Genomic DNA, 27997 nt, shown 5'->3' on the forward strand with positions numbered 1-27997 from the left:
CTACTTAGTGTCGTAAATGTCAAATACCCTACTGGACAGTAAACAGAATCATCTCATTAACTCTCTCTCACACACACTTTAGGGATTGTGCTAGTACATCCATTTTATGTGCCAGGTAGTAGGGCTTCACAGTGGCAGATTTCAGCCCGGATCCTTGTAGAATGTCACACAGTAAGTGGTTGAGCTGAGATTTGGGTCTTCCTATCCCACTCTATAATGCTGGCTTCTCTTCCCAGTGAGCATGGTGGCACAAGCCTACAACTCCAGAGCTTACGAGGCAGCGGCAGTTCTGCCAAAGAGAGTAGAAATCTTTTTAAAGCTTCTTTTTCTCTGCAAGTTTCACAGAAGCTTCCCCTGCCCAGAAACCTTGGCAGTACCGAGTCCCATGGGCAAGCCGATATGTGTGCAGACTTACTCAGCTTCTGCCTTCCTGCAGGGCTGCCAGGCAGTGCAAGCAAGCTCAAAACAGGTACTGGGTCCAGTGTGGTGGCACATCCCTGCAGTTCCAGCAGATGTAGATGTGGAAGGATCAGGAGTGATTGTCTTAGTTGATGTTCCATTACTGTGAAGAGACACTATAACCAAGGCAACTCTTAAAAAAGAAAGCTCTTAAAGGCTGGCTTTCAGTTTCACAGGTTTAGTCCGTTATCAACTCATGGTGGGAAGCATGGCGATACAGGTTGCTGGAGAAGTAGCTGAGAACTCTATCCTGATCCAAAGACTAAGGGGGACTCCGGGCTTGGCATGGGCTTTTGAAACCTCAAAGTACACCCTCAGTGATACACTTCTTCCAATAAGGCCACACCTCCTAATCCTTTCTAATAGTGCCACTCCCTGGTGAACAAGGATTCAAATCTTGAGCCTATGGGGCCCATTCTTATTCAAACCACCACAGCTACTTAGCAAGCTTGAGGCCATCCTGGGCTACATAAGACCCCATCTCAACAACAACAATAAAAAATAAACAAAAAACTTGGCTCTAATCTAGGCATGGGTGGTATATACTTATAATCCCATCATTTGGGAGGCTGAGGGTGGAAGATTTCAAGTTCAAAGCCAGACTGAGCTACACAGACAAATCTTATCTCAAATTTTTAAAAATTAAAAAAAAAAAAGCAGTACTGAGAACAAATCAGGGCTCTGGACCCATTTGACCATGGATGACTTCTTTTCCTACTAAAACACTAGATAGCTGTGGATGGGATTTCCCTACTAAAGCTAAAGTGAGGACAAGCAGGATTGCTTACAGCTTTGCAAAAGGAATGTTACCTTTCCAACACCCGCCCAGAGGAAAGAAGGGTTACAAAATAGACACATTTTCAAGGGATAATAAATCCAGACTGCTTATCTATTGTACTGTCCTAGCCAAAGTGGGTATAAGAGCTAAGCAATTATCTGGAAGCAGAGTTCAAATTAGCTCCAAAATTAGTCACAAATAGTCACGGGGATAAAGTTCTAGATGTTACCAGTGAGCTCAAGCAGAAGGCTGGAACCACTGCTCCTGGCTTTCAAGGCAATCACAAAACAGTGTTTAAAAAAAAAAAAAAAATCCACTGGAGAGGTAGGATGTGGCTCAGGGGAAGAGCACTTGCTGAAAATGCATAAGGCTCTGAAGAAAGGAAGAAAGGAGGGAGGGAAGAAGGAGGGAGGGAGGGATCAACTGGAACAGAGAATAGATGGGTAGCTTCCAGGGTGAGAGAGAGAACAATAGAGAGTAACTAGTCAGTTGCTACAGGGTTTCATTTGGGAGGAAAATGTTTTGAAATTAGGGAGGAAGCAGCTGCACTTTTGGATTTTTAAGTCAGGGTCCCCTATGGAGTACAAGCAGCCTCAAGTTCAGACTCCTTCTGCCTCAAACTTCCCTAGTACTGGAATTATGGGCATGTACCACCACATCTAGCTTCTGAATCATTTACTCTAAAATGATTTAAGCCAGGCATGGTGGTAGCACACGCCTTTAATCCCTGCACTCGGGAGGCAGAGCAGGCAAATCTCTGAGTTTGAGGCCAGTCTGATCCACAGGTCTGTCTCAAGTAAATAAATAAAATTATCTATTGTATTTTTATGTATGGAGGAGGAGGCTGATGTGCGTGTGTGCACGTGTGTGCACGAGCACACATGTACAGGCCTGAGTTTGATGTCAGGTGACTTCTTTGATGTGTCTCACCTTATATATTGAGACAAAACTCTCACTGAACCCAGAGCTCATTGCTGTGGTTGATCAAACCAGCCAACTTGCTCCAGGTCCCTGTCTCTGCCTCCTATGTGCTGATCACAAGCAAGTCATCTCCTGACTCAGATTTTTATTTAGGTTCCAGGGCATAGAACAAGCACCCGCTGGCGCATGCCTTTAATCCCAGCACTCGGGAGGCAGAGCCAGGTGGATCTCTGTGAGTTTGAGGCCAGCCTGGTCTACGGAGTGAGATCCAGGACAGGCACCAAAACTACACAGGGAAACCCTGTCTTGAAAAATCAAAAAAAAAAAAAAAAAAAAAAAAGAAAAAAGAAAAAAGAAAAAAACAAGCACCTGCAAGCCAACTCCCCAGCCCTAAAAAGATTGCTTTTTGTGTTATGCAAATTTAAACTCAATTCTAAAAAACGCACTGATAGGGAATTTATGAAATTATCAGAAAAAAAAAGTCATGGAAGCCTAGTGGACTTTCTGCTCCAGACACTTATATACAGCCACCTTCCCCTGAGCCTACCCCAGGTAGAAGGAATCCCTTCATGATAGCAGAAAGCAGACCCAATAAGTGTATTGATTTTAAAGGAAAATCTGGAGAAAAAGCCAGCAGTCACCCTGGATGTAATCGAAGAAAACATACTGGGCAATGTTGCTTACTTCTGAGCTCCCACCCCTGCTTTCGACTGTCACTTTCATTATAATATCAGACATCGACAAGGTCCTGAGAAAACATCTAACTGCAAGATCACACCCTTTTTTTCTCCTAACCAAATAAGCCTGTACACCTGAAAGCAAATAGTCATTTAAAATGAAAATAACTGACAGGTGGAACTCACAAGCCATTAAAACAGACACACAAGTAAAATATGTTCAGAGAACCTGCCATACTGCCTTTGCAATGTTTTCTAATTTGATACACATATTAGATTGATGCCATCATGCATTTTGCAGTTTCCAAATATCTCACATGGATATGCCATTAAATAGGGGAAATGCTACTCAACCCAGCCGAACAAAGGACTGTTTTTATTACGTTACTATGCTCTGCTGCATCCCTTAGAAGACAAAGAGAATAATTGCTACAGAGATCAAAGGGCTTCTCTCCTCCTTTATCGATCTCCTAGAAGATAATTTGATTGCTCCTGCATTTAGTGCTCAAATCTTCCAAGCTTCCTAGGCTGAGGTAGAGACTACTAAGATTTATAAGATTTATAAATCCTTTCTCACAAAACACACACACACACACACACACACACACACACACACACACACAGAGTGGGATTATATTAAACAGTAAGTCATGCTGCAGATTTTCGAACATTTATGCTTCTGCAGGGCCTCAGTGATTACTCATAGTTTTGGATACAAAGGAAAAAAAAATGAAGCTTGATCATGGAGGACTCTCTCATCTCTCCCCACTGAAATGTCACTGAAGCAACCAGATGGCCACTAGCTTCCCTGATGAAGCAGGTGGCCTCCGTGCAATGTCTGTGACATTTCATCCCAGCTCTCTAATGAGCTGTTTTAGGGTGCCCAGCAGAGTGTAACCCAGATCACAGAATAAAGGCTAGAAATTAACACATCTAGTCTGTTGCTAGTAACTGCACAGGGCAAACACCAAAGGAATGTTTTGTTGCTGTTTGCTGGTTTGTTTAAGAACCTACATCTGCCGGGCGGTGGTGGCACACGCCTTCAATCCCAGCACTCGGGAGGCAGAGCCAGGCAGATCTCTGAGAGTTTGAGGCCAGCCTGGGCTACCAAGTGAGTTCCAGGACAGGCTCCAAAGCTACACAGAGAAACCCTGTCTTGAAAAACCAAAAAAAAAGAAAAAAAAAGAACCTACATCTGGGAGCTGAAGACATGACTCAGCAGTTATGAGCACTTGCTGCTCTTTTGCACGGGATACAAATTAAGTTCCCAGCACCTATTAAAAAAAAAAAAAAATGGTGCACAACCATCCAGTTCCGGGGGAATCTGATGCCCCTATGGGCACCTGCACGCACAATCATACACAGAAACCCTCACACTCATACACATGTACACGATTACAAAGTAAATCTTTTTTTCTTTTTACCGAGACAGGGTTTCTCTGTGTAGCCATGGAACGAACTCTGTAGACCTGTCTGGCCTTGAACTTAGAGATCAGCCTGCCTCTGCCTCATGAGTGCTGTGATTAAAGACATATACCACAAAAAAGAAATCTTTTTTTAAAAAATAGCCTACATCTGACTTTTCCCCCTTCTTCTCCCAGACAAGACACCATGGCTGGAACTTCCTATTTAGCCCAGGTTAGCCTCAAATTCAGATTCTTGGCCCCACTTGCCACATGCTGGGATTATAAGACTATGCCACTAGGTCTGGTTTAGGTCTATTTTGCCCAGGCTGGTGCTCAAATCATGGGTCTTTTGATTCTTCTGCTTCAGATGCCCAAGTAACTGGGACAACAGGCTGAGCCACCAGCAGCGCATATTAAAACAAATTTACCTCATGTAGACTCATCTGTTGTGTAAATTAATGAAGAGGAAATGGACTGCCCATCTTTGACTTCTGGACAAAAGGACTCCTACATGATATAAAAAATTCCTAGCCAGATGTGATGGTACACGCCCTTAATCCCAGCAGCCAGGAGGCAGAATTAAGTAGATCTCTGTTCACCGTCAGCCTGGCTACACAGCAAGGTCCACACCAGCCAGAGCTGCAAGACAGACAACCTCTTTCAGGGCCAATCAAGCTTTAGCCCAATAAAAGCAGTTTTTCTGGCACCTGAGATTGTTCAATGGGACACTAGTCCAAAGATAAGCCCAAGAATCAAGATTAGAGTCATAATGGAAGCAGAATGCAGGAGAGCCTGAGCTGCTTTTCCCCAGGCTGTATTTTCACCCCTCTCCTGCTTGGTGGCAAATCTAGGTAAAGCAAGAAAGAAAAAGTAAATGGTTCTGTATCAATCTCATATTAATGGATAGACCCCCTTATTCATTAGGAAGGAACTGACTCAACAGGCATTGCGGTATACATCTGCTGTCTTAGTACTTGGGAGACTGAAGTGGGACTGTGAGTTTGTGCATAGGCTACAGTGACAGCCTCCTCAGAAAAAAAGGAGGTAGGACTGCCATTTATCTAAGTGCTTGGCAGACTTTCAGGAGATCAATATGGCATTTCATTTATGGAAAGACTATTAAATCTCTGTAGGAAATTAATTCAGATTTCTCCAGTCTAGTTTTGAAGAGAAGCCAACAATCACATTCATTTGTACATCACTACATAAAAAGTGAGAACCTTCTCCTTCTTTGAGACAGGGTATCATGTATCCTGGGCTGACGTCTAACCCTGTCTCAAAATAGTGGAGGGAGGGCTGGTGAGATGGCGCAGTGGGTAAAGATGCACGCTGTGCCACCCTGAGCATCAGCGTTTTTTGGATCCCAACACTCTTAACAATCCAAACGTCTAGCAAATGCTTGTAACTTCACCCTCTTCTGGCTCCCATGCATGCACAGGAGCATGCACCTGCATACAAAAGCACACACATACTTTTAGGGCGTTTTGTGTCATTTTGGGGTTTTGTTTTGTTTTTGAGATAAGGTCTATGTAGCCCCTGGCTGTCCTGGAAGTTGCTATGTAGACCAGGCTGGCCCCGAACTCACAGAGATCCTCTCTCCACCACCCAAGTGCTGGCTGGCTTCTATCTCTACTTTAATATCAGGATTTCAGGGGTTAGGCATATGAGTCAGCAGGTGCTTGCCATATAAGCATGAGAATCTGAGTTCCATCCCCAGCACCCACATAAAGACCTAGACATGGTGGTATGTGCTCAGTAGGGAGAGACAGGAGGATCTCTGGGGGCTGCTGGCCGGCCAGCCACCCTGTCCAAATCATTGAGTCCTAGGTAACAGATGAGAGACCCTAATCTTAAAAAAAAAAAAAAAAAAAAAAAAAGGAGACAATTCCTGGGGCCCACCTGAGTGACTTCTGACCTAAACCCCCACACCCAGATCAAAATTTATTTTTATTATCTGTGTAGATATGTATGGGAGCACCCCTCAGCAAACATGTGGAGGTCAGAACTATTTGTAGGTGCTGGCTCTCTCCTACCACTGAGTTACTGAACTCAAGTCAGACTTAGCAGCAGGTTACATTATCCACTGAGCCATCTCTCTCTCTGACCCACAAACCAGGATTTCTAGTATGTGATATTACACAATAAAGGGTTAATTCATCAGGCTTTAATTACCTGTGTACACCTGAGATTTGGGGCCATAGCATGAAGTTTATGCTATCAATGTAACTTGCTCGTGGGCAGGTTCTGGGGTCTGAGTAGCTAGTCACCAGAATCACAAATGCACTAGTGCCTACTTAACCCCCAGTAAAACTAGGACTACTACAGTGAACTTGACAAAACAACATCACATTCATTTCTGGGAAGTAAACACTCACTGTGCCTGCACAACAGCTGGAATACGTCAACCAGAAACTTGTGACTGGTTTTCCTTAACTCCAGGAGATGTGCCTTGCTGATTTAATTTGCATCCTCTAGCTTTGATAACTCTATGAATAAAAGCTTTCTAGTTCCTGCAAGCCCTGCCAGTGACTCCCCAAACTTGAGGATGGCCTTGGTAATCCCTAAATAGATGCTGGTGTCAGTTAAAGTGGCAATGAATTCTATATTGTCTATTGTCACAGTAGCTTAGCATAACACAGCAGCATCTAGTGTAAAGATGCTGATTAAATACCTATTTATGGCAGTTTAACTTTAATTTAGACACTCCGTCTTTTGAAGTGTTTTGTTTTGTTTTTAAAAATCCAGTGAAGGGCTGCTGAGATGGCTCAGTGGGTAAAGGTGCTGCCATCAAGCCTTGACTACCTGAGTTTGAACCCCAGACCCTACATGGTGGATCGAGAGAAATGATTCTTTTGTTTTCCTCCCACAATACTACGGCACACGCACGCACACACAATAAAAAATAAAGAGAAAATGTTAACACACTTCAAAATTGGCTAAAATAAATTTTTATTAAATCAGAAGAGATTTATGCACAATTCATAAACTTTACAAAACAATTGCCAATGTAAGTCTAATTTTGTAAGTTTCTGTACAGATTGGAAATTTTGCTGTGAAATAAGTCTACAAAATATTTCTCTTAGAAAGCATCAGGATGCTAATTTTAGGCAAAATAATGTTTAAAATTAAGTCTTCGTGAAAGCAAGGTTCTCAAAGACCCTCATTCTTTATCCCAGTGGTGAGAAAACAAACATTAAACACAGAACCAGTTAAGCTGAGTGACCAAGGAAACAATAAGGACTCTGTAAACTTCTGGTAATTCACCTGAAATTGTCTGCTACCTTTAGAACAGTGCCATTACAAGTGACATTATCAACAGTCACACTGTGACGCCTGCTCCATGGCGCTGATATATGCAAATAAACCATCACAAAGAAGCACCTTGTAATAAGGGGTGTTAAGAGCCATATCTAACAGGAGAGTCTCTCCACAGTGGAGAGATCCTTGCTTTAGTAGGATCACTTTTTTTAAAGCTTAGAATAGGACAGGATCATGTAAATGGCCAGTAGTTCTGGTGCCGAGTGCACCCTGCGGTTAACGGACTGGCTTTGAATTCAAAGCAGAGCTGTTCAGCAAGGACTCTTGCCCAGCCCACACAGCCTGGAGAATCCTAGCTGCCAGATGACCAACCTACCTCAAAGATGGGAAGCAACCAGCATCTTCCTCGTATTTGTAATCACAAGGAATTTTAAAATTCAGTGTTTTCAGTTTTTTTCCCCTGAGTTTTGAGTGCTTTTTACATAGTCTCTAGTGTAGCAAATACATTCTATTGTTTCAAGTTGTACACACAATGCTAGGGTTCTGGTGCGGAAAACAGAGGCTAGCTCTTAACAGCATGAAGTAGTGGTGGCTACATGTTTCTTGAGATTCTTTGGTGCAATGCAGACCTGCAGAAGCAAGCCTCCTTACTGTGTTTCCTTTCTCACATACCCTGTGTCTTCAAGTTATTTTCAGAGGAGAAACCACAAGACCGTAATGAAGAACAAGCAGACCATCCTGCAAAGGGGAAAAGGGACTATTCAGTTCTTTGAAAACTAGTTATGTACAATATGAGCAAACCAAAACCAGCTTATTTTTCATAATCTAACAGTAACGAGAAATTCTTTAATGTTAAAAAAAGTACAAGATAAATATAACTGCTTATTTACTGGCATCACCAAAAACTCACTACCGATATATCTTGTTTTTGGAGATAGAGTCTTGCCATATGGCCCAGGCCAGCCTTATTCTCTGAATAATTGCTAGGAATACAGGCCTGCACCACCATGCCTCCCTTTTTCTTAAGACTTAGACGAAAAGGTGTGTCAAATCTCCTGGAGCTGGAGTTGGCAGGAAGTTGTGAGATGCCCGACATGGGTGCAAGGAACCAAACTCTACAGGAGCAGTATATGCTCCTAACTGCTGAGTCATCTCTCCAGACTCTTGGTCCCTTTTAAAAATGGGTGTCACTGTGTTGCCCAGCTTGGCCAAGGATTTCTGGGCTGAAACAATTCCTTTGCCCCAACCTCCTGAGCAGCTCAGGTGATCTACCCCAAACAACTCTACAGGAGGTAAGGTGTTGTTTTAAGGAGAGGTTCTTGGAGCTGGAGAGATGGCTTTGCAGTGAAGAGTGTTTACTGCTCTTGCAGAGGAGCCAGGTTGGGCTCCCAGCACCCACATGGCGGCTCACACCATCTATTAACTCCAGCTCCAGAGGATGACGCTCTTTTGCCTCCTGCACTTAGGAGGTGCACATAAACACATACAGGCATGCTCTTCCTTACTCAAGAATACACGAATACACACACACACACACACACACACACACAATCTCTCTCAAAGACACACAAGTTAAAAACAAAACAAAACAAAAAACACTTAAACCTAAAAGGGTAACTTAGGCTGGCCTGGAACTAAGTTTTTACTTTTTTTTTTTTTTGAGCTGAGGATCGAACCCAGGGCCTATGTGCTTGCTAGGCAAGCGCTCTACCACTGAGCTAAATCCCCAACCCCAACTTTTTACTTTTCTAACCCTACTCCCAAGAGCTGAGGACTGCAGGCATGTACTACCATATCCAGTAGCCATCTTTTTTTGGGATAATGTCTCACTATATAGCCCCGGCTGACCTGGAACTCAGAGTTCCTGCCTCTGCCTTCTGAGTGCTGAGGCTAAGGTGTGCACCAACAGGCCCAATTGTGTTTTGAGAGAAGGTTTAAGGGTCTAACTATGCAGCCCAGGTTAGCCTGAATTCCAGAAAGGAACTGACCTTTCCAAGTGCTCTCGTTTCAGGTGTGAACCATTCTTCCCGGCTCTGTCTCTCGTCTTGGGAAAAGGTCTTACTACTATGCTCACACTAAGAATGCACTGAGTAAGTAATCCAACCTCAGAAGGCACTACTACTTTGTTTTTGTTTGTTTAGTTGGTTTTCAACACAGGATTCTCTGTGTAACAGCTCTGACTGTCCTGGAACTCACTTTGTAAATCAGGTTGGCCTTGAACTCACAGAGATCTGTCTGCCTCTGCTTCCTGAATGCTAGGGCACTACTACCTTTTAGTTACTAGAATACTAGCTAAAACAGTCTCATGAAAATGTGTTGTAGAATATTATCTCAAGGTGTGTTACTTTTGTTTATGTTCTGGAACGTTTGTTTAATGATGCAACGCGTTTGATTAAATAAATTCACCTGCTGTCAGGAGGCTGAGTCAGCAACTAGCTGACAGGAAGTGTAGGGAGGAGCCATGTGGAGAAGGGTTTTTAAAGAGGGTCAAGGAGAAGGGCTTTTTGGAGGATAAAAGCATGGAGAGGGAGTGAGTTACTTGCTATTCAGCCTCGCTGAAGAGCAGAATTCCACTTTAACCTTTGAATCTTGAGTTTTGTTTGTTTTTTAAGATGTATTTATTTATTATGTACACAGTATTCTGTCTGCATGTGTCCCTACATGCCAGAGGAAGGCACCAGATCTCATTACAAGTGGTTGTGAGCCACCATGTGGTTGCTGGGAATTGAACTCAGGACCTCTGGAAGAACAGTCGGTGTTCTTGACCTCTGAGCCATCTCTCCAGCCCAAACTTGAGTTCTTTAGAGGAACAGAGCTTTAGTTAAGTTCCCTCATAGCTTTTCCAGAGTTGGATCTGGAGAGAACAGAGTCCCTCTGGCTATGGCCCTTACGGCCTAACCACTGCTGGTGGCGGGTGTTGCAGTTGCTGAATCAGACAGCTGTGGCTTAAAAGGCAGAAACCATTTTAAAAAAAGGACAACAGAAATGTGCCAAGGACTTGCTGTGAGGGACACAAAAAAGGTCACTGGCACACAAGCTCCGCAGTCCAATCTTGCTCTTATACTTTCCTTTTTTGCTAAGATTTCTGTATATGTTGGTTTGAATGGGAATGGCCCCTGAAGACTCGGGTTTGAGTATTTGGTCCCCAGTTGGTGGAGGTGTGTTAGTCAGGGAGGGCTTCGAGGTTTCCAAAGACTTGTGCCATTCCCAGTGTGTTCTCCTCCCTCCAACCTGTCTTCAAGATGTGACCTTAGTTAGCTACTCCTGCTGCTATAACCTTTGCTCCATCATCACAGACTTTAATGCTCTGAACTATATGCCCAACTAAAAACACTTTTTTCTGGAAGCTGCATTTGGTCATGGTGTTTTATCACGTCATAAAAACTAACTAAGGCACCTGTGAGTTGCCAGCTTGGTCTACAGAGTGAGTTCCAGGACATCCAGGGCTACATAGAGAAACCCTGTCTCAAAAAACAACAAAATGATGATGATGATGATGATGATATAAAAGAAAGAAAATTAACTAATACACCATAGCTTTATTTCTTCATTTCTCATCCATTACTCAACCCACTGCAACCTGGCTTCTGTTCCTGGCAACTCTAGCAAAGACACCAGGATTTTTGAAAGGGATTTACAAACTGAAATGCTCACAAAGGGCAAGAGAGTAACATAAATGAATACGTATCAGGCATGTGAGATAGTAAGGAATGACAGACATCAAGGATAAATCATATCATGTTTGGTCCATGAACCATCATGGACCAACTACTCTAAATTAACATGATAAAAGTGAACATCCTTTTAACACAAAGATTCCATTACCAGATTTATATACATACAAATCATACTTTTGCATTTTACCGTCATAGTTCAGAAACGAAAAGTATCATTTTTCAGAACAATATATTGATATGCAGATATAAAACAAAGTGTAGCATACAAGCTATTTCAAGATCTCAAAATTACTTCAGTGCACATATTCTATAAAATAATTGCTTGTAATTTAAATGTAATCTAGATGTCTATATTTTCTATGAATATGTATATGTAGGCATCACTTAAATTTATATTTTCTATTCATATCTCTATCATAGTCTTAACTTTATGCCAGTTTATGGTTTGTCCTTCACACGTTCAAATGTTAAAGTTTAAATCCCAGTGTAAAGTGTTGAAAATATGGAGCTTAGGGGAAGGTAATTAGATCAGGGGTCTCCACTTTCATAAATGTATTAATACACATCAAAGGAATTGGTCAGGTCTCTTGAGACTGTATTACAGCCCTGAGCGTCTCAAATAGCTCAGGAGGCCACAAACTAGCTTTGTAGCCAAGGATGGCCTTAGACCCTGAGCCTCCTGCTTCCACCTACCAAGTGACGGTATGTGTCACCACCACATCCAGCAAACATGGCTGTTATAAAGCAATTTCAGCTGTCTCCACTAGCACTCTTGAATAATAAATCATATTGTCACTTTCATTTTGCTCAGAACTCCCCAATAGTTTCTTGCCACACTCAATTAAAATTCAAAGGTTTTTTGAATCTTTTAATGAATCTTTGGTTTTGTTTGACACAGAGCCTTAATATGTAGCCCAAGGACCTCTGTAAGAGCAGGCAATACTCTTAATCCCTGAGCCATGCCTTCAGCTCTACCAACACAGAACTTCATCATTCATTAAATAGTAAATCTGTTCAGCATAGGCCTGATAAAGTCCAAAACCTACCTGCATTGCTGAATCACCTATTGCACGGCGGATTTCCCGTAGGGTTTGGTACCGTTCCAATAAGTGATCACCGCAGATGATATCTACCTACAGAAAAACAATGGGCTATCAGACCACTTTCATGCTTCAAAACACATGAGGGGAAGATTATTAGCATGTCTACTTCAAGATTATATTTAACTATTTTATAGTAGACATTTTAAAAAATGAGTGTTGGCCGGGTGGTGGTGGCACATGCCTTTAATCCCAGCACTCGGGAAGCAGGGCCAGGTGGCTCTGCAAGTTCAAGGCCAGCCTGGTCTACAGAGCAAGATCCAGGATAGGCACCAAAACTACACAGAGAAACCCTGTCTCGGAAAAAACAAAGCAAAACAAAACAAAACAAAACAAACAAACAAAAAACAACCAGATTTGTGTATGAACCTGTGTGCCACAGTGAATGTGTGGAGGTCAAAGGACAACTATACACAGTAAGTTTTCTCCTTCTGCCATTATGTTAGTTCCAGGGATTGGATTCAGGGGACCAGACTTGCAATCCAAGTATCTTTACTTGCTAAGCCATCTCTCTGTCCCAAACTCACAGTTTATACATCAATCAATAGGTACTGAGCCCTGCCAAGAGAGTAGACATTTTAAGTGTCTCATTATCTTTTAAAAAGCATAGTAGAAGCCGGGCGGTGGTGTCGCACGCCTTCAATCCCAGCACTCGGGAGGCAGAGCCAGGTGGATCTCTGTGACTTCGAGGCCAGCCTGGGCTACAGAGTGAGTTCCAGGAAAGGCGCAAAGCTACACAGAGAAACCCTGTCTCGAAAAACCAAAAAAAAAAAAAAAAAAAAAAAGGCATAGTAGACTGGCCCAATGGTCAAGAGGATTTGCTGCTCTTCCAGAGGACCAAGGTTTGATACCCAGCACCCACACTGTGGCTCATCAACAATCTGAAGGGAGTGGCACTATTAGTATTAGGAGGTGTGGCCTTATTGAAGTAGGTGTATCCTTGTGGAAGGAAGTATATCACTGTGGGTGTGGCTTTGAGGTCTCTTTGGCTCAAGCTTCCCTCAGTGTGACTTTCAACCATTTCCTGTTGCCTGCAAGATGTAGGAGGACTCTCAGCTACTCTGACAGTGCCATGTCTGCCTGCATGTTGTCATGCTCCCCCACCATGATGATAATGGACTGAACCTTTGAAACTGTAAGCGAGTTACCCCAAATAAATGTTTTCCTTATATGAGCTGCTGTGGTTATGGTGTCTCTTCACAGCAACAGAAACTCCAAGACTCCAAGGGATCCAACACCTTCTTCTGGCCTCTGTAGGCACTGTACAAATGTGGCTCACAGATAAACATGGGGGCAAGAACATCCATACGCATAAAATTAAAATGGTTAAAAAAATTTTTGAGTGGGTATGGTGGTCCAGGTCTTTAATCCCAACACTTGGGAGGCAGAGGCACTTGAGAGGCAGAGGCAGATAGATCTCTGAGTTTGAGGTCAGCCTGGTCTATAGAATGAGTTCCAAGACAGTCAGAGCTATTACATAGAGAAACCCTGTCTCAAACATACACCCCAAAAAAGAAAAAATAAATAAAAGAATGTGAAAAGATGCTATGTTAGCTCAATTTAGCCATTTCACAATGTATGCAATTCAAAACATTCCTGTACATGTTACACAAATACATAATTTTTTTATCAATAATAATAAATTGGGGGTCCGAGAGATGGCTCAGTGGCTAAGAGCACTTGCTACTGTTATAAAGAACTGGGGTTCAAATCCCAGCATCCACAAGGAAGCTCACAACAGTCTGTAACTCCAATTCTCAGGGATCCATTGCCTTTTTTTTTTTTTTTTTAATAAAAGATTTATTTATTTATTATGTACACAGAAGAGGGTGCCAGATCTCATTACAGATGGCTGTGAACAACCATGTGGGTGCTAGAAATTGAACTTAGGACCTCTGGAAGAACAGTTGGTGCTCTTAACCTCTGAGCCATCTCTCCAGCCAACAATGCCCTTTTTTGGCCTCTGAGAGCACCAAGCAAACACACAGTACACATATAATACATACAGATAAGCAAAATACTCTTAAAGAAAAAAAAATCTAAAATATTGGTCAAGAAGCTGGGCATGGTGGTGCATGTTTTTAATCCCAGAACTTGGGAAGCAGAGGCAGGCAGATCTCAGCCTGATCTATGAGTCCCAGAACAGCCAGGGCTATAGAGAAACCCTGTCTCCAAAAACCACAAATAAATAAATAAATAGGCTAGGAAAATGACTTAGTAGATAAAAGTTTTTGCTGAGAAAGCAAGCCTGACAACCTAAGTTTGATCCCTAGATCCCACAGTGGAGTTAGGGAACCAAGTCTCAAAGATTCCCCCTGACCACTACAACATGTGTGCTATGGCATGTGCACAGGTGCACACACAGAGTAACAGAGTAAAACAGTAAAATTAAAAATAAACAAAGAGGGAAGCCGCCGGGAGACGGTGGCGCACGCCTTCAATCCCAGCACTCGGGAGGCAGAGGCAGGCGGATCTTTGTGAGTTCGAGGCCAGCCAGGGCTACCAAGCAAGATCCAGGAAAGGCGCAAAGCTACACAGAGAAACCTTGTCTCGAAAACCCAAAAACAAACAAACAAAAAAACAAAGAGGGAAGCCTTTAAAGCCAACCTCAAGCTTTGGAGATGGGAACTGTATTTTATTTTTTCATACATAGGAATTGTGGAAAGCATGGCAGTACATACCCACAATTCTAGGACTTAGAAAGTAGAGGTAGCCGGGCAGTGGTGGCGCACACCTTTAATCCCAGCACTTGGGAGGCAGAGCCAGGTGAATCCCTGTGAATTCGAGGCCAGCCTGGTCTACAGAGTGAGACCCAGGACAGGCATCAAAACTACACAAAGAAACCCTGTCTTGAAAAAACAAAACAAAGATAGAGGCAGGAGGAGCTGAAACTCAAGCCAACCTTGGCTCCTTTACAAGTTTGAGAATGAACAGCTTGAGCTACAGGAGACCCTGTCCCAAAACAACAAAAATTAAATAAATAGGAATTGAACTCTGATCAAAATTTAGTCACAGAAGGAACAATAGATATCCTAGAACCTGCCCATCTGGATATCATTTCCTAGTTATAGTATCTGATCAAGTCACCACGGTGTGTAATAAATAGTTTCAAGTTGATTTTGTTATATAAAACAGTCTCAGTGATGGTCTGGGAGGGAGGGAGGGGGGGGTAGAGAGACAGAGACAGAGAGACAGAGACAGGCCCACTGATAGATATATTAGTACTAAAAACGGCATAATTTCAGTCATTAACACATAGATGATTCAGTCAATAATATGCAGCATATTTAGATACAAATATTCTATCAAACTATGCATGATAGTTAAACTTGATGAATGAAAAGCAAAGCTATATAAAGGTAATTTTCAGTTGATCCCTAACTAGAATTTTGGGGATACTTTTTTGGTTTTTCAAGATAGGGTTTCTCTGTGTAGCTTTGCACCTTTCCTGGAACTCACTTGGTAGCTCAGGCTGGCCTCAAACTCACAGAGATTCGCCTGGCTCTGGCTCTGCCTCCCGAGTGCTGGGATTAAAGGGGTATTGTTTTGTTTTGTTTTTCAAGACAAGGTTTCTCTGTGTAGCTTTGCGCCTTTCCTGGACCTTGCTCTGTAGACCAGGCTGGCCTCGAACTCACAAAGATCCGCCTGCCTCTGCCTCCTGAGTACTAGGATTGAAGGCGTGGGCCACCAACACCCGCTAAAATGGTACTTTTCAATCCTTAATAAGCTAACAGGGTCTATATCAAGTATCTCAGTTTTCTAGGTGCTTGAGTTTCTTGCAAGTATAACAGGGAAACTCAAGCAGAAACTAAGTAAAGTCTTGTTCTATTACCAATTGCAAAAGAGCTGGAATTGAGGCCCCAGAAATCTGGTAGTATTTCCTCCATCTGTAGTTTTTCCAAAAATCAAGAGATGGTCATCAGCCGGGTGTTGGTGGCACATGCCTTCAATCCCAGCACTTGGGAGGCAGAGGCAGGTGGATCTTTGTGAGTTCGAGGCCAGCCTGGTCTACCAAGCGAGATCCAGGAAAGGCGAGAAAAGCTACACAGAGAAACCCTGTCTTGAAAAAAAAAAAAAAAAAAAAGAGAGAGAGATGGTTATCAATGGCAATAAGAAGTAGAGAGTGTGATAGCTAATCTTTGCTGTCAATCTGACCACATTTGGAATCAACTAACACCCAAGCAGCTGGGCATATCCGTGAAGAGTTTTCTTTGTTTTGTCTTTCCAGACAGGGTCTCTGCATAACAGTTCTGGCTGTCCTGGGATTCAATTTGCAGACCAAGCTGATCTTGAACTCAAGAGATCTGCCTGCTTCTACCTCCTGAGTGCTGTGATTAAAGGCATGCGCCACCACCGACCAGTTGTGAAGAATTTTCTTAAACAGATCATTTGAGGTATCTGGGCTACACCTTCTGGTGGCAGCCTACCTCACTAGCAAGTTCATCCATCCTGTTGCTGAGGCATTCCTTCACCGGTATTAGTACAGACTGAAGAGCAGCTGTCTTAGCCTCATGGACTGAGCAACTACCAGATTCTTGACTTTTGCATCAGGAGACAGCCATTGTTGGACTAGTTGGACCACAGCCTGTAAACCATTCTAACAAATCTCTCTTGAATACATATACACACGTACACATATATGTATATATATTATGTAGATATTTAATACAAATATTGTATTGATATTCTTTCTATCAGTTTTGTTTCTCTGGAGAACTATGACTAATACAGAGGGTAAATCAGATGTAATTTTTGGAGATGGGAATCACAACTTATCAATATGCATTAAAAGCCACAGAGTCGCCGTGTGGTGGTGGCGCACACCTGTAATCCTAGCATTTGGGAGGCGGAGGCAGAGACAGGCAGATCTCTCAGTTCGAGGCCAGCCTGGGCTACAGAGCTAATCCAGGACAGGCTCCAAAGCTACAGAGAAATGCTGTCTGGAAAAACCAAAAAAAAAAAAAAAAAAAAAAAAAAGGTCATAGTATCTACATCATAAAAAAAAGCCACTACATGATTCTAGAGAAAATTCTTCATATGTCAAAGGTAGTCTTGCAACCTCACCTTTCCTTTTACATACATGTACTGTACCTGACAAGCTGGATCAAGACCCATTTTTCTTCTAAGAAATTTCTCTACATGCCCAATAGTTGCTTCTCCTGAAACACGCACAAACTTCTTTTCCAACGGCTACAAAAACAGGTAAGACTTTTCAGATTATTGAAATATATATATATATATATATATATATATATATATAAAATTATAAACTTTAAAACAAATTTTAAAGCAAAGATTCAGTAGGCTATTAAAAGAAAAACTGCTATAAATTTGAGTCAATTTGTAGTCGAAGAAAAAATAGAAATTCTGCAAATCTTTTAAATATGCCAACAAAATTTTTAATAGAAAAACTTATTGGTTTACTTTAAAAGTGCATGTAAAACAACAAAGTCGGGTACAATGCTACATGCTTGAAATCCAAACACTTGAGAGGTAGAAGCAGGATTGTAAGTTCAAGATCAGCCTGAGCTATGGTTGGCATCCTGTTGCAAATATACATACATACATACATACATATATACATACATACATACGGAAGACAAAACAACAATCCAGGCATTGCAGCTCCTCCAATTACTTGGGAGAAGATAACACAAGAGGATCACTTGAGTATTAACCTCACAGCAAAGTAGTACATGCCTGGAGTTCCAGCTACTGGAGAGCTAAGGCAGGGGGTTTACTTGAGGCTAAGAACTGAGACAGCCTGGATAACATAGTGAGAAAACATTTTTTTTTTAAAAGTAAGGCATGGTGGCTCTCACCTGTAATCCCAGTACACTAGAAGCTGAGGCAGGAAAACTGCCATGAGCTAATGACAACCTAAGCTACAGGCCTATCTAAAAAAAAAAGTTTCTTTTTAAAATTAAAACGAGAAGAAATCTCTAGACACAGGTGGCTGGAGTTACAGGCAGTTGTGAACCACTCAGTGTGGGTGTTGGGAACCACACTTAGCTCCTCTGCAAGAGTAGTATAGACCCTTAACTGCTGAGCCATCTCTCCTGCCCCCTGCTGCAATCTTTTACAATATCATATTCCAGATTCCTCAAAGGCATCTGAAAATCTCCAGTAAAAGGGCAGTCACCTTAGATTCTAGGTACAGCAGAGCCTCACAGACAGATCACCCCGTTGTGAGAACATCTTTAGCCTGGAACAATCACCTCAAGAGAACTGAACTGTCCCCTCAAACAATAAGAACTTCTCTGAACCAGCTTCAAGAGTCAGAACTAAGATAATGAACTATCAGACCACAATTTGATCAGAACTTAATTGTATATACTTGTTGCCTCTTGTCTCAATTCTTCTATTTACACCTAAAGTTGCCAGGCATGATGACTCCCATACATAAGCCTGGCACTCAAGAGACTGAGGCAAGCAGACTGCCATGAATTCAAGGCCAGAATGGGCTACATGAGTTCCAGGTTAATCTGGGCTATGAAATGAGAATTTGTCTCAAAAACACAAAACAACCACCACAAAAAGCTAAGCCAGTGATCTGAAGACAAATGAGTCACCAAACTTCTTTATCTGTTCCTTTTCCTAATGTGGCAATACTGATTAAACTTTCTAATGCTTTTCTTCAGTACTTTTTTTTTTCTCCAGACAGGGTCTCATGCTATCCAGGGTTGCCTTGAACTTGATATGTATCTCACAAGTGCTGGGATCACAGGTATAGGCACTACACTTAGTTTATAGAGTGCTGGGGACTTAACCCCAGGCTTCACACATACTAGGCAAGTAAGTACTGTATCGACTGGAACTATATCCCTAGACCAAACTACTCATCATCTCTTCAAATGTCACAACAGGATGGGTATCTGAGCCTTGTGTGTTGGGACTCATACAGCCATGGGTTTCCCCTTAAAACCCTAGTATATAGATGCCACAAACAAACAAAACAACCCTGCCATTTCTTAATAAATTAACAGAGTCTAAATCACAGAGATACATCATAGATTTCTAGGTGTCTCCAGCTAGCTATATATCTCAACAACTGACAAAGTAATATGATACAAAGTAGTTTATTCTTACCTCAAATCTCAGTGAATGCTTGAAGTGACAAGTTAAGGCAGGTTAACTTCAGCCAAAAATGTTAAATATAAAAATTTAAATTCATGTTCAACTCTAAGCACCAACTACACAAAGCACTTTGGATTTTGTTTGTTTGTTTTCAGTCTTACTGTAGCAGCCCAGGGTGGCTTTAAACTTTGGATCCTCTGCTGCAGCCTCCAGAGTGGTAGGAAACAAGCTTATACCACACCTGACTCTTAGAATGTTTTTAAATCACCACATTAAAGTTGGGCCTGGTAGTACGTGTTTGTAATCCTAGCACTTGGAAGGTAGAGGCAAGATAATTAGGAGTTCAAATCCATCTTTGGCTGTATAACAAGTTTAAGGCCAGCATGGGCTACATAAGACCTGTCTCAAAACCTAAAAAATAATAAATTACCAATCAACATGGCATTTGGTTTTGTAAATTATTTACTTATTTTCCTTATATTACATTCTGAATCAGTAACAAATCCCTGCTTGATGTCTCTTACTCTGAGAAACTTATATAGCATTACTGTTGAAATTCAATAACTTACTTATCAAACATTTTAATTGAAGATAAGCTCTACTTGGTTGCTAGTCTGACTCAGAATTTATATCTATAGCATCCTCTTATAAAGTAAACAAAAAATGAAATACCTTAAAATGTCCTGTGTCTTCATTAGCACTGAAAAATAAAGGAAAAGTTAATCAATATTTAATACTTTAAATTACTTGCTTAATCATAAAACAAAAGAAACTTAACAAACAATATAAACATTTCATAGGCAGCAATTCATTCAACTTGGAAAAAAACTTTTTGGTGTTTTTTTGTTGTTGTTTTTTGAGACAGGGTTTCTCTGTGTGGCCCCGGCTGTCCTGGAACTCACTCTGTAGACCAGGCTGGCATTAAACTCAAAGATCCGCCTGGCTCTGCCTCCTGAGTGCTGGGATTAAGGGCGTGCTTACATCTTTGCAGTTATGGTGACGCCCATGTGGAGGTCAGAAGACAATCTGCAGCGGTCAGTTCTCCCCGTCCGTCCTGAGAGTTCTTGGGATCTAACTCAGACGGACAGGCTTGACCACAAGTGACTTTCCCTGGAAGCAGTCTCAGTGGCCTCATTTTTAAATTATGTTTGAGACAGGAGTCAATAGCTCAAGCTGGCCTAGAACTCATTATGTAGTTGAGGTTGATTTTGAATTCCTGACTCTCCTGCTTCCACCTCCTGAACACTGGGGTTTTATGGCTGTGTGCTACCACACCCAGCTTGTGTGCACACGCAAACACACTTCTTATTTTGAGGGGGAGGTTGAGACCTAGTCTCTGGATAGTCTGGCTGTCCTGGACTTGAGATGTAGACCAGGCTGGCCTCAAACTCACAGAGATCTGCCTGTCTCTGCCTCCCAAGAGCTATGATCAAAGGCATGCACATTACTACAAACGGCCTTACTTTACTTTTAAAACATGGTTACCTAAATCTTTAGGAAGAAATATAATTGTGACTTCTGCCACCTAGTGGTAAAACGGCAGTTTAATACAGTATTTTAAACTTTCCAAACTTCATTTCCCGAGGTGGGGGGGTATCACTATGTAGCCCTAGATGGCCTGTATGTAACTCAGAGATCCGCCCGCCTCTGCCTCCCAAGTGCTGGGATTAAAGGCGTGTGCCACCTTGCCCAGTCTAATTAAAAAAAAAAAAAAAAAAATTAACTGATCAATAACTTCAGCAACCAAATGAAAAACTGCAAAGGAATGAATGATAACTGTTCTTCAGAAAGTCGTTATGAAGGAAGGAACAAGCAGTCATACATATGGTCAGGGCTTCTTGATTATAAACAAAAATAGTAGTTTTGTTTCTTGCTTGGTTTTGATCTATTGGTTTTGGTCAGGTTTTCCTTTTGGGGAGATGGGGAATAAAAGCAGGCAGAGTCTTGCTATACAGCTCAGGCTAGCCTTGAATGCAGTAATCCTCTCCTCCTTCATGCTGAGATCTTGTGTGCTACTAAGAGATAAGGATACCAGTGGTTACTGTGTTACTTTTTAAACATTTTTCTGAGTCTTAAATATTTCATAATTCATTATTTCATAAGTGATGGGATTTATTTTGGGCTTGTTTGTTTGTTTAAGTGAAGCCTGGTAGCACAGGCTTGTAGTCTTAGTACTTGGGAAACCCTCAGTCATGAGGATCTAGAATTTAGGGTCAGCTATCTACAAAAAGAATTCCAAACAAAGGCAGAAGAATTGGGTCAGCCTGGTCTACAGAGTGAGTTCCAGGATAGAGATATATAGAGAAACCCTGTCTCAAAACAAAAACAACAACAAAATTATGGAAATTATGGGCTAAATAAGGAAACTGTCTCAAGAAGAAAATTGACTACATTAAAGTTAAATGGCAATTTTCTTTCTTTAAAGTAAAGAATCATTTGGGATTGGAGATCTCAGCAGTTAAAAGTACTTGCTGCTCTTGTAGAGGTCCTGGGTTTGGTTCCCAGCACCCACATAACAGGTCACACTCCAGTTTCAAGAGAACCAACACTTTTCTCTGATCTCCCTGGGTACCAGGCATTTACATGGTACATGTAAATAACATACATGCAAGCAAAACATTCATACACATAAATCTAAAAATGAAAGATTTATTTAATGTGTGTGTCCTGAGTGTATACCACACGCCTACAGGAGCCTGAGAAGGCCAGAAGAGAGTGTCAAATGTTACAGGATATTTGATGACACCATGAATTCCGAGACTGTGTTATTTACTGGAAAAACTTATTTGTAGTTGTGGTGTGGCTCAGTCCTATTACACATCTTTAATCTAAGACCTTTCTGTTTGAATATTGTAAACAGGACTAAATAAAGTCAACCACAGGTCAAAGAGGCAGAGCAAGCAACCAGCTGACAGGAAGTGAACGTAAGATTAATAAGAAAAAAACAAAGAGTAAGAGGGAGTCAGGAGGACAGATAGAGAGAAAGAGAAGAGAGGGACACTGAGTTTGAGATGGCATAGGAGAAGAGAGAGGTTTCTGGGATGACAGCGGAAGAGGAAGGTCAGCTGGGTTCTTTCTCTGCCTCTTTGAGTGAGCAGGCTTTCCCCCCAAGTCTTTATTGGTAAAATTGAACAATTTGAGATTTTGTTAAAAACAACACAGATCCTCTCAAACTGGAGTTACAGACAGCTGTGAGCCATGTGACATGATTGGGACCTGTCCTCAGCAAGAACAGCAAATGCCCTTAACCACTGAGCCCCCAATTGTAATTCACAAGTCAAGTATGGTGGTGTACAAACTGCAAACCAAACAGCAGAGGATGAGACAAGAGGACTGCCTTGAATTCAAAGCTAGTCTAGGCTACAGTATAAAACCTTGCTTCAAAATGCTGAAAATAAGCAAACAGTAGATTGTTTAGGTTACTCACCCAATGAACTCAAGTAATAAAGACATATCAAGTTCAGGTGGAATACGGAACACTGACTCTAGGACTTTCTTAGTTTTTCCTTTGCTTGAAGGGACTGGCTGTGGAACAGCTATTTGAGACAGAAACAAAGAAGCTGATGTAGCATTAAAATTTTAACAAATTGAGACTTTTAAAAGATGGATCACATATTACACTATGTTGACCAAATTATAAAGACTTGATCAAATTTCCTTTTCCTTAATAACATCAGTTAATCTGTCAAAAACCAATGATTTTAAGGTGGGAAAAATGGCTCAGTTGGTAAAGGTGCTTGTTGCCAAGCCTCTGGGTCTGACCCCTAAGACTCACATGGTGAGGTGCTGACTTCTGTAAGTGGATATCATGCAGTGCAAACACGTGTACATACATATACATGCTTGCACACATACTCATACATGCACATTCTCTCTCTAAATAAATATAGTTGTAAAAAAAAATACAAAGAAAAGAAAAACAATAAAATTATCTGTAAGCTCAGGGACCATTCCACCATGGGATGCAGACATGTGACTGATTTATCAGGGCCACAGAGAGTTCATTAAAACAGGAACAACACTTATAGGTAGCTACAAATATCATGTACAATACTCATGCTTAGAACATTACACGCACTCTCATTTAATCCTTATAATGTACTACATCTACACTTAAAAAAAAAAACCTGATAACCATTTGCCTAAGGTCACCAAGTAACAGAAGAATCAGGATTTAAGCCCAAATTTACCTGACTTCCATAGTTACTAACATCATAAAAGTTACTATTGTTGTTGAAAGTGCTGGTATTGGCCGGGTGGTGGTGGTGGTGGTGCACACCATTAATCCCAGCACTCAGGAGGCAGAGCCAGGCGGATTTCTGTGAGTTCGAGGCCAGCCTGGTCTACAGAGCAAGATACAGGAAAGGCACAAAGCTACACAGGGAAACCCTGTCTCGAAAAAAAAAAAAAAAAAAAAAAAATGCTGGTATTAATCAATGTGTTTAATGAAGTATCATATTCATCCTTATTTTATAGATGTTTGTTACTGATATTATTTCCTAAAATCACCTAACCTAATAAAGTGGCAGTTCTAGGAACAAACCCATAAAATCTAGCTCCTGAGTCTGTTTGTGATTCTCCCCCCCCCCTTTTTGATTTATTTATTTTTTTTAAAAAGTGTCTCACTGGTGGTGGTGGTGGTAGTGCACCACCTTTAATCCCAGCACTGGGAGGCAGAGGCAGGCGGATCTCTGTGAGTTCGAGGCCAGCCTGGTCTACAGAGTGAGTTCCAGGACAGCCAGGACTACACAGAGGAATCCTGTCTCAGAAAAACAAAGTGTCTCATTAGGTAGCCCAGGCTGGCCTCAAACTCATAGCAATCCTCCTGACTCAATCTCCTGAGTGCTGAGATTACAGCATGCACCACTACACCAAATCCTCGCAATTCTTACAGACTGTTAGGTTAGACTGCAACATTACCTTCAATATATTTCTCTTTGATGATGTAACTTTTTTTTTTCCAAAAAGCACTTGTGATGGTTAGTATGAATTTTCACAATCTAAAATCACCTGGGACAAGTCTTAATGAGGAATTGTATCAGGCTGGCCTTTGAGCATGCCTGTGAGGAATTTTTTAATTATGTTAATCTATCTGGGAAGACCCAACCTAAAAGTGGGCAGTGCCATCCCCTGGGTTTGAGTCTTGGACTGTATATAAGAAAGTGAGCTGAGCAGTAGGCCTGTGTGCATGCATGAATTTCTCTCTGCTCGGTGTGAGCACGTTGTGACTAACAGCTCCCAGTTCTTGCTCCATTTCCCTGCAATGATGTGATGCAGCCTGGAACTGTGAGCTGAACTAAACCTCTTCTCCCAGGTCTGTTGTATCACATAACAGAAAGGACAGCACCCCAAGGACACAGTTTAACTCTTCAGTCTATGACTACATTACAATACACATCCAAACTTACCAGGTTTAGGTACTTCTAGACCTCTTTCTTTATAGAAATCATGCATCTGTTTTTTTTCTCCTAAAAAAATGATAAAACACAGACTAAATTACATGTCAAATGTAACCAGCAGAGTTAGAGACTTTGGGATTCATAACTATGTAATAACAGAGACTTACTTTCCTCTAGATTGATCACTAATTTGTATACTATGTCTTGTAATTGTCGGTCCAACCTAATAAAAGAAAGGATAGACAGTATCTCAGCATTCAGAAAAACAAATTTGGGTACAGAGTCAATTCGCTATTTTCCCTCAGGAGCAGACATCTTTTTTTAAAAAAATTATTTTATTTTTTGGCTTTTCAAGACAAAGTTTTTCTGTGCTGAGATTAAAGGTATGTACCACCACACATGGCTAGGAGAAGATCTTAATTCAGAATGACGCAGTACTCACAGTGCCTAAAGTATACTTCATCTCAGAAAACCCAGGAAGTAAATGTAATTTTAAGTATTCAATAGATCTGTTCCTTGGTCTTGTGCACTCAGTAAGAATATGAGCTTGAGGACAGAGACTACATTTTTAAAAATTATTTATTTTTATTTTATGTATATTGGTGTTTTTTTGTTTGTTTGTTTTTTGTTTTTTCCGAGACAGGGTTTCTCTATGAAGTTTTGATGCCTGTCCTGGATCTCGCTCTATAGACCAGGCTGGCCTGGAACTCAGAGATCCACCTGGCTCTGTCTCCCGAGTGCTGGGATTAAAGGCGCGTGCCACCACCGCCCGGTGTATTGGTGTTTTACATGTGTCTGTGGGTACTGGTAATTCAACCTGGGTCCTCTGTAAGAATCATCTCTCCAGCACTATCACCACCCACCCTTTTATCAGAGACTCATTTTAACTGTTGTATACCATCTCATCAGGAGAAATGGTTAAGAAAACAGGCTGCTCTTTCAGAGGACCCAGGCTCTATTCCCAGAACCCACATGGCAGCTCATAACCATCTGTAATTCCAGTTCCAGGAGATCCAATGCTCTTTTCTGACCTCTGAGGGCTCCAAGTACACATAAAAAAAAAGTTACTGAAGCCAGGCGCAGTGGCATATACTCCTTTACACCTGGGAGGCGGCAGAGGCAAGAAGATATGAGTTTGAAGCTAACCTGGTCCACAAATTGAGTTCCAGGACAGCCATAGCTGCACAGAGAAACCGTGTCTCAAACTCCCCCCTCTTCTCCAAGGAAACGCACTGAAATGAGAACTCAGTTAACATGCTATGGCAGTCTAAAGTTCTACTACTAAGGCTAGTTGTTTCAGGGGTTCTCAACCATCTAGATGCTGCGGAGGAAATGACAGGCTGAAAGCATCTCTGCCCTGACTTGAAGGGTTAGGTTGAATACCCCACATCCCTGCATTTGGTCTCATTTCTTCCCTTTCCTTTTACTAACTCACACACTCTTGAGCAGACATCACAGAGCCTGGGATACAGTAAGTGCTCTACACACTGCTTATGCAGTTCCCTTTCTTCTAATTTATTCCCAACTACACAATGTCAAGATTTCAGAAAAAACACTTAAAATAATTATTTTAAAGGTGAAGACATTTTAAATGCATATATTCTTACCTTATGTTATAAAGAGGCTGCGTCTGGTGGACAACTATGTTGCATTTTGGGCATCTGTTGCTATAGTAAAAATGTCTTACAATGCAGCTTTTACAAACTATTGGAAGAGAAAAATGTTTAATTTAGGATGCTTTAAAGACATTTCAAATTTTAAAAATACTTTTCAGAAATGTGAACTATATGCTTACAGGTATGAAGACATTCTGTAATGGTAGTTGCATCTATTAAGTAACCTTTGCAAATGGAACACATGATGTATGGGGTCAGTTCAGCAAGGTTAATCAGGCGCTGTAAATGCAATGGTAACAGTTTTAGAATTCAAGCCTTTGCCTTCTCAAATCCATAAACCAGCTGGGTGAGGTAATCTTGTGTTATAGTCCCCCATACTCAAGTCAGCTGAGACAGAGGCACATTTGAGGCCAGGAGTTCAAGTCCAGTCCAGAGCAACACTACAAGGCCTCATTTCAAAACAATTTAAGCCATAATCTCAACATTTCATTATAAGCAATGTAATTTAATTGCACCTCCAAACCTTCCAAATACTCAATAAAGCACTGTTTCTCAGAGATCCCAATTATCTGGCATATACTTTACACTGATAGGGAAGGGCATCTGTTCTTTTGTTGTTTTACAAAAAGCCCCTAGACCAGCCCGGGCTCCCCACGTTACCAAGGACGACCCTGAACTTGCAGCCTCCGCTTCCTGAATGCTGGGAACAACGATATTACAGGCGTCCACTACATCGAGTAGCGTAAGCGGTGCTGAGAATCCAGCTCAGAGCCTCCTGCAGGCCAGGGAAACGCTACCAACGGAGCTACAGTAACCCGTCCCCGAGATGCCTTTCTTTACACATTAGTTACAAAAACGGCAAACTACACCTCCGCGGAACAAAAACCCTCTCGACACCATGCAGAAAAGGGCTACGTCCCCGTCCGACTAGCAGATTCGAGCGGGCTGGGCTCCCGGTACCCTAGACGTCTAACCCTCTGCCTCACGCAGACTTCGTTACAGAATAAAGAAGCCGGACCCAGCGTGCCCTAGGTGATCTGCAGGGACTTGGCAAAGTAAATCAAGCTGGAGAGCGGCCACGCCTGGGTGGGCGGGGATGGAGGTCCACACTAGTGCCGCGACAACGGCAGGTCTGCGCCCCGCTCGGTCGGCAAGGGTAGTTATACCTCGTCCTCGTCCTCGGACTCCGGCCGCCCCGACTCCAGCCGCAGCGAGAAGTGGCTCATCTCTTCCTCCTCCTCCTCTTCCTCCTCCATCTCCTCGTCTTCCTCCAACTCCTCGTCGTAGTCCTCGAAGCGCCCTCTCAAGCGGCCCAGGCTGCGCTCGGGCACCAGCTCCGGGGGCCGAGAGCGGGAGCAGCCGGGAGCGCCCGCCTCGGGCAGGGGCGCCGGGCCCTCCTCACCGGCCGCGGGGGCCGGGGTCAGGGCGGGCGGAGAGATGGGAGGCGGCGGGGGCGGCATGGCAGAGGCTCGCTTGGCCTCGGAGGCGCGAGAGTTTTCCGTGGCGTCCGTCTCAGCCTCCTCCATGGCGGGGGTCGGAAACCAGGCGCGGTGAGCGCGAGGCGAGGCGGACGGACGGCTAGCGCGCGAGTAGAGCACGAGCACTAACCCCCACCCCCACACCCCTTTT

The 27997-nt window shown here is 42.3% G+C and overlaps 1 protein-coding gene across 3 annotated transcripts; it reads right to left on the minus strand.

The window, feature by feature from the left end:
• Nucleotides 1-7173: 7173 nt before the first annotated feature.
• Pcgf6 (polycomb group ring finger 6) lies at nucleotides 7174-27971 on the minus strand. 3 transcript variants are annotated; one of them, XM_036174742.1, is made up of 11 exons: nucleotides 27535-27971; nucleotides 26548-26647; nucleotides 26360-26456; nucleotides 24920-24975; nucleotides 24762-24821; nucleotides 22781-22889; nucleotides 20026-20053; nucleotides 19366-19383; nucleotides 17368-17466; nucleotides 12223-12309; nucleotides 7174-8237 (listed from the first exon to the last, which is right to left on the minus strand). In XM_036174742.1, the coding sequence occupies exons 1-11, from the start codon at nucleotides 27892-27894 to the stop codon at nucleotides 8181-8183; spliced, it is 1071 nt and encodes a 356-aa protein (XP_036030635.1). In that variant the 5' UTR covers nucleotides 27895-27971; the 3' UTR covers nucleotides 7174-8180. The 3 variants fall into 3 exon arrangements, with proteins under 3 accessions (XP_036030635.1, XP_036030644.1, XP_036030652.1); XM_036174751.1 differs by lacking the exon at nucleotides 19366-19383; XM_036174759.1 differs by lacking the exon at nucleotides 7174-8237 and having other exon boundaries at nucleotides 12246-12309; nucleotides 17357-17466.
• Nucleotides 27972-27997: the final 26 nt, after the last annotated feature.

This window comes from Onychomys torridus, chromosome 1 (assembly GCF_903995425.1).
Source record: "Onychomys torridus chromosome 1, mOncTor1.1, whole genome shotgun sequence".
In the NCBI taxonomy this organism is placed as follows: domain Eukaryota; kingdom Metazoa; phylum Chordata; class Mammalia; order Rodentia; family Cricetidae; genus Onychomys; species Onychomys torridus.

Coding starts and splice junctions, on each gene's coding strand:
- Pcgf6 (XM_036174742.1), bottom strand. CDS start 27,894: ATGGAGGAGGCTGAGACGGACGCCACGGAAAACTCTCGCGCCTCCGAG. Junction 24,822..24,919: donor AGTGATCAATCTAGAGGAAA/GTAAGTCTCTGT, acceptor TCATTTTTTTAG/GAGAAAAAAAACAGATGCAT. Junction 20,054..22,780: donor TTATTACTTGAGTTCATTGG/GTGAGTAACCTA, acceptor TTTATTTTTCAG/TGCTAATGAAGACACAGGAC.